The sequence below is a fragment of the Amphibalanus amphitrite genome, unplaced genomic scaffold (assembly GCF_019059575.1).
Source record: "Amphibalanus amphitrite isolate SeventyFive unplaced genomic scaffold, NRLGWU_Aamphi_draft 001892F_arrow, whole genome shotgun sequence".
Lineage (NCBI taxonomy): Eukaryota > Metazoa > Arthropoda > Thecostraca > Balanomorpha > Balanidae > Amphibalanus > Amphibalanus amphitrite.
In genome coordinates this window covers 76,697-91,469 of record NW_024883385.1, presented here as the reverse complement: position 1 = coordinate 91,469, position 14,773 = coordinate 76,697, and the positions used below count along the sequence as shown (strand labels likewise).

At 48.2% G+C, this 14,773-nt stretch overlaps 2 protein-coding genes across 2 annotated transcripts; one reads left to right on the top strand and one right to left on the bottom strand.

Moving 5' to 3' along the window:
• The first annotated feature begins 6,596 nt into the window (after window positions 1-6,596).
• LOC122375671 (ubiquitin carboxyl-terminal hydrolase 11-like) lies at window positions 6,597-8,704 on the top strand. The gene has a single exon (XM_043355154.1). It carries the CDS (start codon window positions 7,143-7,145, stop codon window positions 8,118-8,120), a length of 978 nt encoding a protein of 325 aa, XP_043211089.1. The 5' UTR covers window positions 6,597-7,142; the 3' UTR covers window positions 8,121-8,704.
• A 136-nt stretch (window positions 8,705-8,840) lies between these two features.
• LOC122375672 lies at window positions 8,841-11,120 on the bottom strand. The gene is made up of 3 exons (XM_043355155.1): window positions 10,685-11,120; window positions 9,571-9,681; window positions 8,841-9,301 (listed from the first exon to the last, which is right to left on the bottom strand). Exons 1-3 carry the CDS (start codon window positions 10,791-10,793, stop codon window positions 9,060-9,062), a joined length of 462 nt encoding a protein of 153 aa, XP_043211090.1. The 5' UTR covers window positions 10,794-11,120; the 3' UTR covers window positions 8,841-9,059.
• Window positions 11,121-14,773: the final 3,653 nt, after the last annotated feature.

The window sequence follows — 14,773 nt, the reverse complement described above, 5'->3', positions numbered from 1 at the left end:
ACTGAGCTACGCCCTTTCGGTCAATGAGTGACCAATTTCTCCGCCGGTCACTGGGTGGATACCCCCTTCGATCACTGAGAGCCACCTCCCCTACGGTCACTCTATGACTAACGGATGTCATCGAATGACTGATTCAGTGAAGGACGAGCACCGTTTCTGGTTATGATGAGCTCATGTTATAATAGGAATGAACAGTTGTCAACTGTCAGGCCAATTTGGCCCTACCGTTTAGGCGCCTGAGACGTACGGATCCCCGTTTCAGAGAAGACCAGCACTTACGACTATGGCGTCCACTGCGGAGACTGTGGAGACCACAGACAGACAGTAGAGCGTCAGAACATAGTCGGCACATTGTCTGCACCGTCCTCTGGACGAATGGATGTCTGTCTGAAAAAAAAAACGTTAATGTAATTGTCATCAATTGAAATCAACTAACACTAGCAGAAAAAGAGGAGGCCCCCATTTGTCAACGGACAGTCGGAGGCTAAGGGCAGCCGCAGCCCCGCCGTAGTTGACGAGGCGACCTAACGCATCATCCATGGAGGCACTATTCGAGTTCTTTTTGTCTTTCATTTTCTGCACTGTTCGATTTCCAACGAGATAAGAAATGTTTGTAGTGGAGGGAGATAGCCGAGTAAATGCTTCCTCTCTGGGCGGCGAAGACCACTCATAGCGCGAATAAACGTTTCCAGAAATAGCTCCCATGAAATGTTTTTAGCCCGCTATTCACGAAACAAGGTCGCGAGGGTCGGAAAGGTAAACAAATGGTTCGAGCCCGTGGTGAGTTTGTTCCCCCCTCCCCCCCCCCCCGGCTGACCCAGACCCCCCCTCACGTACACACCGCCCGGGGGCAGGCTCCGCACTGCCGCCGACCAGCGCATCAGCTAGCACCGCGGCCCGGAGCGGTTTATCCGGGGCTCACGCTGAGAATGAGGAGGGCGAAGGCGCACCTCCCGCCGCCTGTTTATTGAAAAGAGCTATTGGTAACAAAGCAGCATTACTGGCTTCAGAAAGAGTCTGTACCAAATAGCAGTCATGTCGTAGACATAGGTATATTGCCACATGCAGTAAAGTCTCACTGAGATAACGATTCCGCTTCCATGGACACTTGTGATCTGCACAAGCCAAAATTGTTGTGCTGTATTTGCAAAGTCATTAGAGATGGATGGTTTATGGAAATCGTAGGAAGCTATCGAGTCGTTGTGCTATGGTGATGCGCCTGAATTCTGTCTTTGTAATGGAAGGTCGTGACTTTACCCCACACTGGCGCTGGAGGGTGCTTTACACACGCCAGTCTCTTAGCTCACAGCAGCGTTGAGCATAATTTTAGACGCGGAGCAAAGCCTGTCAGCCGGAGGCCGCTCGTTCACTGCCATCACTCCATCAGCCCGTAGACGTGGACTTCTGTCATGCCCCCCTCAGGTCACTGTTCCGCCTCAAAGGACTCCCTGTTGATCTGATCACTAAAAACGTCCCACTTTGCTTCAAGGAACGACAAGCGTTACTTGCTTTTCAATACGCCAATTGTCTTAGTCTTCACGAATAATTGAGAGAGCCGCTTACGAGTCTCTTTGGTGAAGGGATGAAGCGCATTCAAGTTGAATTAAAGATTCAAGATGTACCTACCTACCTAAAATATTTATAAAAAAAACAAGTTTTACTTTTCATAAACTTATCTTTCTTATAGAGGCAAGATAGGTTTACTTCTCTAGCCTCGCTAGTCTCGTTTCTCTCTACTTTTTACCCCAGTGGCGCACAGTGGCACTCTTGGTGACGCTCGCGGCTTCCTGAAATTCGCACCGACACGGGGACTTTACGCTGACTGTACCGCATTCTTTCATAATTACGTCGGCTGCTGCGTATCCAGCCCCTAGAGATGAGGATAGGTCGCTGCAGGTGCCACACTACGAACCTACTGATTTCATGCCAAGCAGTGTGAGAAGGGCTGGCAAGTGGCACCGCACCACTAAATGCCTGCCGTAATTTGGCAGTGAGTACAAAATGCTAACTAAGCACGCATTTGTGTTGACATGTCTAAATAATATTGATAGGAATCAGTATCATGACGCTTCTCCACATTCGTAAAACCCATTTATTAGAAAATCTTTCTTTACCGTGCAACGCTACAAGAGTCCGTTTGTTCGGCTGAGCCCAGGCGTGTATTGCGGGCCTGCATACCTTCAGTCAAACATGGTGTGATGCGGGTCAGTCTACCACTCAGGCGTCGGCCGTCCGCTATCTCTCGTCGTTTTGAAGGAGGGCGGGCTGTGGCTGCCGGGGTGCGTGTGTTTTGTTCGGTTGATGCCTGGATTGCGGCACCGAGAGTTGCGCGGGTACGCTGATGTGGCTGATGCCGGGTGTGCCACAAACTCGAGAGGCTGCCAAAAGAAACTAGCCGAAGGACTGGAATGAATCAGCAATGATAAGTAACCCTGCCTCGTTGTACCGATCGGGGAGCGAAAGAGAGAGAGAGAGAGAGAGAGAGAGAGAGAGAGAGAGAGAGAGAGAGAGAGAGAGAGAGAGAGAGAGAGAGAGAGAGAGAGAGAGAGAGAGAGGCAGAGGTGTTAATTGGATAGGCAGGGACGAGACAGGGGTTTTATATATTTTCTCGTTTGCCATCTAATATTTTAGTCTCCGCTCTGTCTGTCTGTCTCTGTCTCTGTCTCTCTCTCTCTCTCTCTCTCTCTCTCTCTCTCTCTCTCTCTCTCTCTCTCTCTCTCTCTCTCTCTCTCTCTCTCTCTCTCTCTCTCTCTCTCTCTCTCTCTCTCTCTCTCTCTCTCTCTCTCTCTCTCTCTGTCTCTGTCTCTGTCTCTGTCTCTGTCTCTGTCTCTGTCTGTCTCTGTCTCTGTCTCTGTCTCTGTCTCTGTCTCTGTCTCTGTCTCTGTCTCTGTCTCTGTCTCTGTCTCTGTCTCTGTCTCTGTCTCTGTCTCTGTCTCTGTCTCTGTCTCTGTCTCTGTCTCTGTCTCTGTCTCTGTCTCTGTCTCTGTCTCTGTCTCTGTCTCTGTCTCTGTCTCTGTCTCTGTCTCTGTCTCTGTCTCTGTCTCTGTCTCTGTCTCTGTCTCTGTCTCTGTCTCTGTCTCTGTCTCTGTCTCTGTCTCTGTCTCTGTCTCTGTCTCTGTCTCTGTCTCTGTCTCTGTCTCTGTCTCTGTCTCTGTCTCTGTCTCTGTCTCTGTCTCTGTCTCTGTCTCTGTCTCTGTCTCTGTCTCTGTCTCTGTCTCTGTCTCTGTCTCTGTCTCTGTCTCTGTCTCTGTCTCTGTCTCTGTCTCTCTCTCTCTCTCTCTCTCTCTCTCTCTCTCTCTCTCTCTCTCTCTCTCTCTCTCTCTCTCTCTCTCTCTCTCTCTCTCTCTCTCTCTCTTTCTCTCTGTATATCTACTTCTTCCCTTTCTTCTACTTCCTCTGTTTTGGTCAAATATGGAATGGGAATAAATGGATAAAAACCAGTAAAAATAACTCACATTTTGCATCACTAATTAGTAAAAATTTGGTAGCTTGTTCAGTATCACTGCTTTTTACATTAATGGAATACCTATGCAGAAGCTTTTTTCTTAGGCAACAACTTACCTATTATCGGTGCTCCTCGGCAGTGACGTCCTCCGACACTCGCTCACCCTCACTCTCTGCCACTGCTGGCGCGGACCGTGTCTCCTCACCCCGCTCACACGCCGGCAGATCGGCCGCCCTTTGTTCACCTCTGCTCCACACCTGTGCCGCACTCACTCCCTCGATCCTCCGCCAGTTTTCCGCCGACACTCCGCGGCTCTCGGCTGTCCCAGATCCACCGACCGAAGGCCGGGGCTGAGCGGCGCCGCGCACCTGTGCACGCCCCGCCAGCACCTGGGTCGAACACCGATCGGAGGGATTTATTTTTACCGGCGGCGTGCAGCGCGCTGGGGCACGTGCCGTCCGAACAGAGCGTAACAACCGTGTACCGCACGGCTGAGTGTTCCAGCGCGACTGGAGAGGCCACTGCTCCGCCTCCGTCCAGACCGTCGGCCGCACGTCGGTTGGACGCCGGGCGAGACTGTCGGCTTCGACGGCCCCGTCGACGCCGCGCCCGCCGCCCGGACGCCGGTCTCGGGTCGTCAGCGACCTGCACCTGTTACCGGGGCGATCGATCGAGTTGGAACGAGATCACGACAAGCTGACTCGTGGAGTTATGACAGAAGTGAATTTTCTGCGGAAGACAAATCTGTGTTTAGTAGATCACCCATTTAGGCATGAGCTGTTGTTCTCTGTCATGTAAGGCACGTACAATTTTGCGAGACCTGAATGTGTTGAGGATGGTTTAAAAGTGCTTCTTTGACTTGATCTCTGCAAACGTTCGCTTATAACTTATAAGTTGTATGTACCTACGTACATAAGGAAATTAATGGCAATATTAACGGGGATTGTTTAATTGCTGTGGCTTTGCTATAATTTATGTGTACGCGAATTCATTGATTTGCATTTATAGTTTATGCTTCAGCTATATTAAGACCCGTGTCATGATCACCCACATACACAACCAGCAATGCAAAAAGACGTTTTGGCAAAAGTGACAGGTTTTTATAGACAGTACGAATGCGGATTTCTGCAATCGGATAGCGTTGTGCCGTGGTTTTAGGCGACCACTTCAAAGGCAAAGTGATCTTTTTAAGTATCATTTATTACCACCACCTGTTGGCTTATGTAACTTCAAAAGTAAATTACAAACAGCCGAAACAGGCTGTGATTTTTGCATAAAGAGCGGCACCTACCCCACCAAGGAGGCAGGGAAGGTGACGACTGGCAATCCCTCGCATTAGTGGCTTTGTTCGAATGCGGTACGCTGTTTCATATTGGCACGTGTAGCATTGTGTCAACCTGTGTCAAAAACCGCAATCTTGCTTGACTCTTGAAGGATCTCGAAACTTGAATCTTTTGTAATTTCATATTATAGCTGTAAAATTAACAAAATCAAATTATGAAGCTTCGACCGCGAGACGCCATTTTCATAACGACTATATTTACGCTTTCAGTTATTTCAAATGCAGAACATTGCGATTACAAAGGTTTACAGGAGGAGTGGATTCCATGCTCTGAGTCGCATGAATGTGATAATCCGAAATATCCACTTAAAGTTGTTTCTCTGAAAGATTTTTGCCCCAACGGCTGCCGCTGTTTCATTGACGAAGATCCAGACGCGCCTCTTCCCAGCCACTATTCGGAGACCACAAGACCGCCTCCGGGTCCAGACTCGGTGCCCACGTGTAACGGTGGCTGGTTCCTGATGGACGGCATGTGCTACACCCTGACGGACAGACCCGTAGCCGGCCACGACATCGTCAGTGCCTGCTCCGAGATGGGTGGTGCCACCCCAGTGTACGGAACCTCTGAGGCTGACAGCGAGTATGTCGTCAAAGTTTTGAAGAACTACAACCGACCCCTGGCCTGGGCGATTCTTCAGGCGAAGACTCGCCCGTCTACGGCCGACTGGACGCACTGGTTCAAGTGTTTGGGTGAAGACTGCAAGTGCACAACGATCAATGCTGACTACGGGCAATGGGCCACGCGAAGCTGTGACGACAAATATCCAGCAGCGTGTAAGCGAGAGCCCAGACACCAATACTGAGCCAACTTCGAAGCCTCGAAAATAAAAGTTTTCTTATTCCCTGTCAAGTAGGTGACATTATGCAACAATAATGATAATTCCAAAATTGCCAAAACATGTATTCGTTGAAACGCTATTTAGGCGAGCATGAATAATAAAGTTGGCTGTTGTATGCGTACCTTTGTTTATTGATAATTAATAAATACAAATGCAAGCTGTCAACTATCCTTTGTAGGCGAAGTAAATCACAATGGTGTGCAAAAATAATTTGATATTATCTCGTCCATATACATAACACATATACCTGTACTCGTTGGTACCTTTATTTTCATTTAAATACACGTGCACCAGATTGTCCCGGGAGGAGAACCCCATACCAGAGCCTAGATCACCTGGCCCACAAGAAATTCTGAAAAAAAAACAGAATTTTTGGAGCTGCCATTTTCTCTGGTATCAAGATGTACTGATCTCAGGCAGCTTTTGCCAAATTGTCAGGAAACTCAGATTTCTTTTTCAATAGAAAAACACAATTCTAACGAATAGTGTTTTAACTATTGACAACAACCCTTACGTTATCTCCAAATCTTCGGCAGAGTAGGCCGCTGATGAGAATAACATGTATGTTTTTCCTTTTTAGGTTTCTGCTTGAAAGCATAACGTTTTGAAACATCCCAATGAAAATAACATTCGAGTAAATTAATAGTTTAGTTAAAAATAATTCCACCTAGTTTTATTATAAAATAGGAATACGCTCGAACAATTTTTCCAGATCGTTTAGGCTGGTAGAATAGCAACCGATTGACTTCTCACATAAAACCTCAGAAATCAGTTTCATTTTTGGCCTTTGAGCCCGTTATACAGAAGGTATTGTCTTCATTTTGTGAGCTCACAAGAATATTATGCACTTCCATGATGCTTTTTTGTTGTTATAGATATTTTTTCTCATAGCTCATTAAATGGTTTGCTGGAAGATCTCCAAGTAATAAGTCACGAATATACCTACCAGCATATTTTTGGCCCCGCTGTCATTTGAAATCGCTGCTGAAATCATTTCATTTGACCATGCTTCGGGTAAATTATTCAGTTTTAGAATATTTATTGGTATCAGAAAGTTATAAGACTGCATTATTAGAATAACTATGCCGTAATTACTGATCTCAATAATTGATCTCCGAAAATCTGTCCAATCTTCCGACATGTGATCGAGCTGATCAAAGCGTATGCGCGTCGGCTGTGCGCGTCTGAGTTCACCACGGCGGGGGATGGCTCCCACAGCCTGGCGCCGACTAGGGGAGACGGGTCGCTGGGTCGGCGCCGTGTCGCCGGTGAGGATGGGCTCCAGTACCCCTCGCCGACGGCATCCTCATCATCATCGTCATCGTTCCGCTACGACACCTCAGCATCCCGCTCTACGGCATCAACAGTCGGGTCCGAGTGTCTGGCGAGCGAGACCGACATCCAGCGCTGGGTACGCACCGTGTCTCGGACCAGTCAGTACCTGGCATTGAAAACCTCAGCAGTGGCCCTACCGGCCGGAGCCACGGGCCTGGAAAATCTGGGAAATACCTGCTATATGAATGCCGTGTTACAGGTGCTTGCACAAACACAGGATTTGGTTAACTATATGGTGAGTGAGTTTTTCTACGAAGATTTGAATCAAAATTCAATAAATCAAGGTCAAATAGCGAAGGAAATCGCTCAGTTATTGGGTGTCATCTGGTCGCGAAAGTTTCGATATGTGTCGCCTCACCGTTTCCGTAATGCAGTTAGCGCACGCCGAAGGGACTTTGGCGGCATGCGCATGCACGACGCTCACGAGTTTATCATATTACTGTTGGAGTGGCTGCACGACGACCTGAACATTGCGGCCGCGGCTGGAGCGCCGCCTCAGAGACCGTCCGCCGACAACCTGCCCGACCACGAGGCGGGCGAGGCCGTGTGGCGCCAGTTCCGGCGCGCCAACGACTCGATCGTGACGCGCCTGTTCCATGGCCTGCAGAAGTCGACTCTGCTCTGCACCGCCTGCGGCTTCGAGTCGGCCACGTTCGAGACGTTCTCGCTGCTGTCGCTGCCGCTGGCGCTGCCGGCCGCCGGCAGGGCCAGTCTGTACCACTGCCTTGACCAGTACGTGCGCGGAGACCTCATCAACGACTGGAGCTGCCCCAAGTGCCGGCGCCGCCACGACGTCTACAAGAAGCTCGACCTGTGGCGACTGCCGCCTGTCGTCATCCTGCACCTGAAGCGGTTCAGCTTCGCCGGCAGCACGGCGCGCAAGGCGCACGCTCAGGTGTCGTTCCCGCTGCGTGACCTGGACCTCAGTCAGCTGGCGATCGGGCCGCACCCGGACTCTCACAGTCTGGTGTACGACCTGTACGGCGTGGTGGAGCACCACGGCAGCCAGCACAGCGGCCACTACACGGCCTACTGCTTCAACCACCCCGCCGCCAGCTGGCTCTTCATCGACGATACCGTGGTGAAAGAGAGCTCCGCTGCGAGTGTGCGCGACGCCACCGCCTACCTGCTGTGCTACAGCGCCAGGGAGGTGGCGTAGAGGGACGCTACCACCTACCTGCTGCGCTACATCGCCAGGGAGGTGGCGTAGTAGCGCAACACCACTGCCTACCTGCTGTGCTACAGCGCCAGGGAGGTGGCGTAGAGGGACGCCACCACCTACTTGCTGCGCTACAGTGCTCGCGAGGTGTTGTATGTAGAAAAGAAGCCAATGCCTACCTCTGCTTCAGTGCCCGAGAGGTCGTGTAGAGAGATGCTACAGCCTCTCCCCAAAGCTATATGTCCGGGAGGTAGCGTAGAAAGGCGTCGCCTACCTGCCCTGTTACAGCGTCTGCGGGCTTGCGTAGCAACGGGTGTCATCGCCTACCTCCCGTGATACTGCGCCCGAGAGATGGTGTAGAGAGGCGCGTCACCGTCTACGTTCCATGATACCGCGAGGTATCATGGAGCCCGCGAGGTGATGCTGATAGTTTGCTCCTATGCTCAACAGCGAAGCCTTGAGCGCGTGCCACTTTTGATTTGAGCTAACGGTTGCATTATTTCGTACCTTATTTTTCGTGTAATTATCAATGCAATAATTTATCGATTTATTTTACTTTTAGTAAGAATAAAACAATAATGCAACGATGCCTTTCGAGTGGATAGATGTGTGAGAATATAAAAAAAAAAAAATTATCTGGCATATGCTCTAAGATGCTTGGGGATGGTAATCACCTTTTTTCATTCCTGCAGAGCTAGGCTTCGGTATACAATTTTGATAAATAATGATTAAGTATATATTATTTCACAGGTACACTACATATCCCTACGTTGAATGGTTGTATGACATAACGGAACCTTACAGGCATTTCAAAATGGAAATAAGCAGAAATTCTTTATCGATATCAGACTGCGTCGTATCAGTAACTTACACAGTAACGGCAGCCGAACACCTGCCATCTCGGTCTGTCGCCAGCCGCTGCTGACACAGCTGACGCCATCAGTGAAGTACAGTGAGGATGCCAGCCGCCATGAGCGTCAGACGGGTGACTGTGAGCAGGGCGGCGCACCCGGCGGCGGCGGCGCTGAAGCGCTCCTCGGCGTACGGGTGCAGGATGGGACTGGGTGTTCTGTCCTCCGGGTAACCGGCCGGCTTGGAGGTGTTGGTGGAGACCCAGGCGGGCAGCTCCTCCAGCAGCGGAACCGTCGGCACCGCGCAGTACTCGTCGTGCAGCACCCACACTGGAGCGTACACAGACAGACAGACAGACAGGCACATGAAGTCAGCAGGTCACGTGGTGAAACGGGAGAGTTTAAAGGAACCCATTCCAGTGAGGATGTGCCATTAGTTATATATATATATATATATATATATATATATATAGGCTTACTGCGTTATATTGTTGAACACATATTCTATCGATATCATTCTTCCATTTCGCAAACTGTATGAACCGTCTCCGCTTTCTCACAATATTGACCTACAGGCATTTGCGTAACCAGTTTATTACCTGACTCGTTGATTGGTACGTAGTTTGATTCAATTCCCTCCACACAGGAGTCGTAAAACTCCATGGTCATTTCGCAGTGCAGGCCAGACGTCTCATCCAGACACTGTTGGCCTGAAATCAACGAGGAAAATTGGTGGTCGCAGATAAATTACATTACAAGCAGTTAGCGTACCTGATTACTGCAAATGATTGAGTAAACAGTTTATTATCTGCAGTAGATTATAAGATGATCAACCTACTGTAGTCAGGTAATATGCTGTTTTAACCCACGAGCCGCTGGGGGGGGGCATAAAGTTGCCCCCCCCTTTACGTTTTGTGAAATATCTCCGAACCCTGATGAGCTACGAACGTGAAACTTGGCATAGCTTCAAATGAATACCTAGGCAATGTTTGAGGAAAGTTTGGTGGTTGTAGCACCCAAGATGACGTCACAGTGACGTCATAAAGTTTTGTCGTTTTCCGATATGAACCGTTTCTGATGACGCTGAGCATGAAACTCAGCTGTAAATGAACTAGACAGCACCTGCTGTCATCCTAAAACACCCAACTACACTTCCATCTAGTTTCTGACCAATAATCGACCCTTTATATTCGGTCTCATATATCTGATGTATCGTGAGGAATATGAGAGTCGCAAATCTATAATTTCACTTATGACGTCACTGTGAAGTCATTTCAAATGGGATCGACACCAAATTTGGACACAACCTCGGCTAGGTATTCAGGAAGATGTGTGTAAAGTTTCACTTCTCTATCTCTTCGCGTTGCGACGATATCGTCGCAGAAGTAAAGGGGGGGCAACTATATGCCCCCCCCCCCCCAGCGGCCGGCGGGTGGCGCGGAGGCCCAGCGGCCGCCGGGTTAAGTTTACCTTTTAAATCCGATTATAATCCATCTAACGCGTGTTGATAATAGAAACGTTGTGTTTGTCATGGATTTTTCTTTTAGTTTTAATTTGTTGTGGCTTTCTATAGAGTTCACTGACCTTTGCTTTGAACTTAATTGACCTTGTGATCCTCGTGTTTATGCATTAGCAACAAATGGAATCAACAACATGACTGCACATTTTTGCAAAGAGCAAGATAAAATGTCAATTAGGTAGGAAGATACTTACAGATAAGTTGAGTAGTGGTCAAATTTGCAATGGGATAATCGTCGCTGCTTGCAGTTCCATGTTGCACGGCCAGAATACTTATCAATAAAAATAAAAGTTGTATATTCATGGGTTGCAAACAGATAACATTTGAAAAGTAATCGTGCACCTCAAGTGCCAGTCCATTACTGAAATATACTTTCAAGCGATTTCAAGAACGAAGGAATTTCAAATACGATATGGAACCAATTTTGACAGAGCCGATAAAACGAAAAGCATTTGATGCGGTTAGAAAAGGCCCTTGAAAAAGGCTATGAATCGAAATTAAAATGTTTGTATACCGTGACAAACATGGGAGCAATCACCCATCCCGCAGAAATGTATCTATAAGTATAGCTTTGTATATAACCTGCATGAACTCCATACTTGTCGTGTAAGCATACATGAGCTTTATCGCTTCCACAGGAGCCGCTTTCCTTTCGAAGCCTCTCAAACATCCTTAGCCACCAAACAGCGTGTATTTTACTATCGATGCGCAGAGGGCCTTCAGCGTTTGGAGCGACAAACGGTGACGAGTTGGGGTGGGCGTCTGGCGCGGACCACCCGGGAGCCTGGCAGGCGCGGCGGGACCCGGACACAGGGTGAACTGAACCTACATAGACTGAGCTATTCAGAGCGCTAAATGCTCCGACCGACTACTCCTAAACTCAAGTCGGGAGCAACTAGCGACTCGCCAAAGGGCGGCCAGTTTCACTTGGTCTATGTCGTTCTATATCTGACGGCTAGCAAGCATATTAGTAATGTAATGTGGACCATTATTGGGATTTGTTTTGACATAATCGTCATCGAAATTATTCTGAGCGCTATCATAAATATTTCTATCAGAAGGGAAACGGTGCTTAGTTCGGTTGAACTTTAACGAAATGCCTACTGGTCTGCCCCTTCAGAAGAAGGAACGAAGTTAGACAATAAGACAAGATTAATTTTGAATATTTCAAATAAATTATCCGTTATTGAATCGCGGAAATATCTTCAAATTAAAAGTGGTAACGGTTTTGTATATCCCTGTGAATGTGACGTTGCAGTGACCTCTGAAGAGACCGTGTCCGGGGTCGAGCCCTGCCTCTCCCCCAGAGTCAGGCCGCCGGGTGGTGCCGCCAGGGACATCTGGCGCCAAAAATTACAACTAGCAGTTAGCTAGAGGACAGCACAGTCGCCCTTCGCCGTCCGGCAGTGAAACGGTGCACCGGTGAAACCGGTGCTCGCTGACTCGGGGAGCGATGGGTTTCACTTCGCTCGAGTACCTAACACATATTCTGGTATGAGAAGGTGACATAACACATAACACCAAACACAAAATATTTACTACAACAGTCGAACGGAAACACAAGCCTCAAGATAATCAACGAACTTCCACGGATAATTTATCGAGCGAGCCGATAAATTATCGATAATTTATCGAGCGAGATAATTTATCGAGAGCCTGCGGGGTCAAGTTTTGACATTCACTGGGGACACTACACTTACATAGTTAGACAAATACAATGCGAGCAGAACATGTCACACAAACCTCGGACACAGAGAGGCAACACTGTTGCCGCTGGCTCAGGTAGCAGTCGCGCTCTAAATGTCGCATTATCGAGACGGCATGCCCTGACAATACGGTCAGTCGCTCATAAAGTGTACCTTGTTTATAAAAATAGCGAGACATCTACGACAACCCGACGGAAACCTCTCAGATTTTCACCAAAGCAAACAGTGAGACGTGTCATAACTCATAAGCGCCGTTGTTGGTCGTGAACGGATCTAAAAGTACAGGAAAATTAACCCGCGCCCTGGTGGGGGGGGGCTATTTTTTGCCCCCCCCCCCTCCAGACTTTTCGATATATCTCCAGAACCGCTGCGCCGATCGTCACCAAACTTTCAGTACCCTCCCGGACATCAATTTTACACATTGTGACCAAAAATTTATCCAAAGGCTATGATAGGTTGGCCGGAAATGACGTCAGAGTGACGTCATGTTCTGCCGTTTTCGACCCAAAAAAGGGTTTCGCGGGAAGAGCTGTCAGGCCTATAGCTTTGCAAATACAGAAAAACGATAAAGACATAAAAGCTGTAGAATCGACAGGGCTACAAAACTGCTATCTCGGATTTTTGAAATTTTTGGATTTTGACCCCCAAAAATCAAAAAATAGATTTTTTGATTATAATAGCCGAAAAATCCAAAAAGTTTTTTGAATTTCGAAAAACCGGAAAATATGTGATAGTCCTTACCGCCTTCTATCTACATACCAAATTTGAGATCGATACCTCTTTTTTTGGCCAAGTTACAGCGAAAAAACTGTTCAAAATTGATGACGTCAAATTTTCAAACTCAATTTTTTTGCAATTCTAGACCTCGTAGCGCAAAACAAAGACCACCATTAGACTCCCCGTGACGAGCTGCATCGAATCAATACCCATTTTATGCAAAAATATCAACTTTGAAATTTGACCTTTTTTGACCTGACCTTGACCTGACCTCCACTAGAAAGTGGCCTAAGCCGTACCTGATAGTCTTATAACCAACACCATTGAGTTGGAAATGAAAAATTGGCCATAAAACATGCATCGCACAACCTTAGTTCCTAAAGTTAGGTTCATGTGACCTGACCTGTGACCCTTGGTGACCTGACCTGTGACCTGACCTGGTAATGTCAGTGACCTCTTATAGCAATATATGTACTAGGCAACTGACGCCCTATCGCTGATTCTCGACAAAATGCGTTTTCTTCGGTATTATAGCGCATTCCCTAGATGACCCGTGAACGGTGAAACATTTCATCTTTGACCTGACCTGTGACGTCATCGGTGACCCCGAGGTCAATGAAATTTGGTTTCCTTCGACAAATTTGACAGGCCTTTCGAACGCCGTTTGAATTTTGCGGATCCGTCCAGTAGTTTCGGAGATACGAGGGGGGGGGGGCAAAAAATAGCCCCCCCCCCCACCAGGTCGCGTTATAAACAGACCCCACCAGGGCGCGGGTTAATTTGGGAACTGGAGTGAAGTGAACGTGGAAGCATGAAGATGGTTAGGTAGGTATACCATAGCAGTCGCACATTTTTTTTTTCTAAATAATTTTAGGTAAAGTATATTCAGAGAGAAGCGCAAATCTTACACGACATCGAGGAGAGATGGTACTGAACGGCGAACAAAACAATGCCCTTGTTTATATGACGGCCCTCACTTAACCCTCGCCGGACCTATTGGTTTTCTACATACGCGCCGGCCGAGGGGGGGGGGGGCGGGTACGACCCCCCCCCCTCGCCGTTTCGCCCCTGGTGGAGCTAGCGCGTCGCGGAAAAAACGAGCGTGTGCGCCGTTACGAGACGCAGAGATTGGTACCCGATTTTAAGGTCCTAGGTCAACCGGTGACCTCTGAGGTCAGGTCAAGTGCCCCAGGGTACTGTTCAGTTTTTGGTGAATAACTTCGCAAAAAACGGCCGCAGAGCCGCGATTTTGGCAGCATCGTGTTCGCCTCGCTCAGGCGCGTCGAATGATATACTTTTTGTTCGGGTCAGGTCAACTTAGGGTGTTGACCTCAGGTCAAGGTCAGGTCAGCACCCCCAGGTCACGAAGTTGGTCGAAAGAGGTCATGTCGCATATCATTCGATTCGGTTGGTCTTCCTGAGTCCATTGGTGGCTTTCTTGACTCGCTAGCTCAATTTGATCGGGAGTTATTGACGAAAAACTAATATGACCTTGATGACGTCATAAATGACGTCACGGAAGGGCAACATTGCAAAAGTGACGCATCTAACCTTGCAAGGAGTGCATCAAATCACGATTCTGTGTGCTTGAGATAGTTGGAGATCGTTCCCGGCGCCAGAATAGCAGTTTTCATTTTTCCCCATTGACTTATAATGGTGAGGTCACGAAAATGACCTGACCTCATATGACCTTTAGGAAAAATCCGAGATATACAAGTTGTGAGGCTCATAATGGATACTAGATCCTGCAAGTTTCATTTCCCTGTGACATCTCCTCTGGCAGTGAGGGCGTTGCGAAGTTGCGACATCTGAAGACCGTGCAGAGGTTCACTTATGACGTCATAGGTCAGTGACCTGACC

What these genes read in the sequence shown, in the direction of transcription:
- LOC122375671 (XM_043355154.1), top strand. Translation starts at nt 7,143, where the DNA reads ATGAATGCCGTGTTACAGGTGCTTGCACAAACACAGGATTTGGTTAAC.
- LOC122375672 (XM_043355155.1), bottom strand. Translation starts at nt 10,793, where the DNA reads ATGAATATACAACTTTTATTTTTATTGATAAGTATTCTGGCCGTGCAA. An exon ending in GACCACTACTCAACTTATCT is followed by an intron (nt 9,682 to 10,684) that starts GTAAGTATCTTC and finishes CGTTGATTTCAG; the next exon opens with GCCAACAGTGTCTGGATGAG. An exon ending in CGTACCAATCAACGAGTCAG is followed by an intron (nt 9,302 to 9,570) that starts GTAATAAACTGG and finishes TGTACGCTCCAG; the next exon opens with TGTGGGTGCTGCACGACGAG.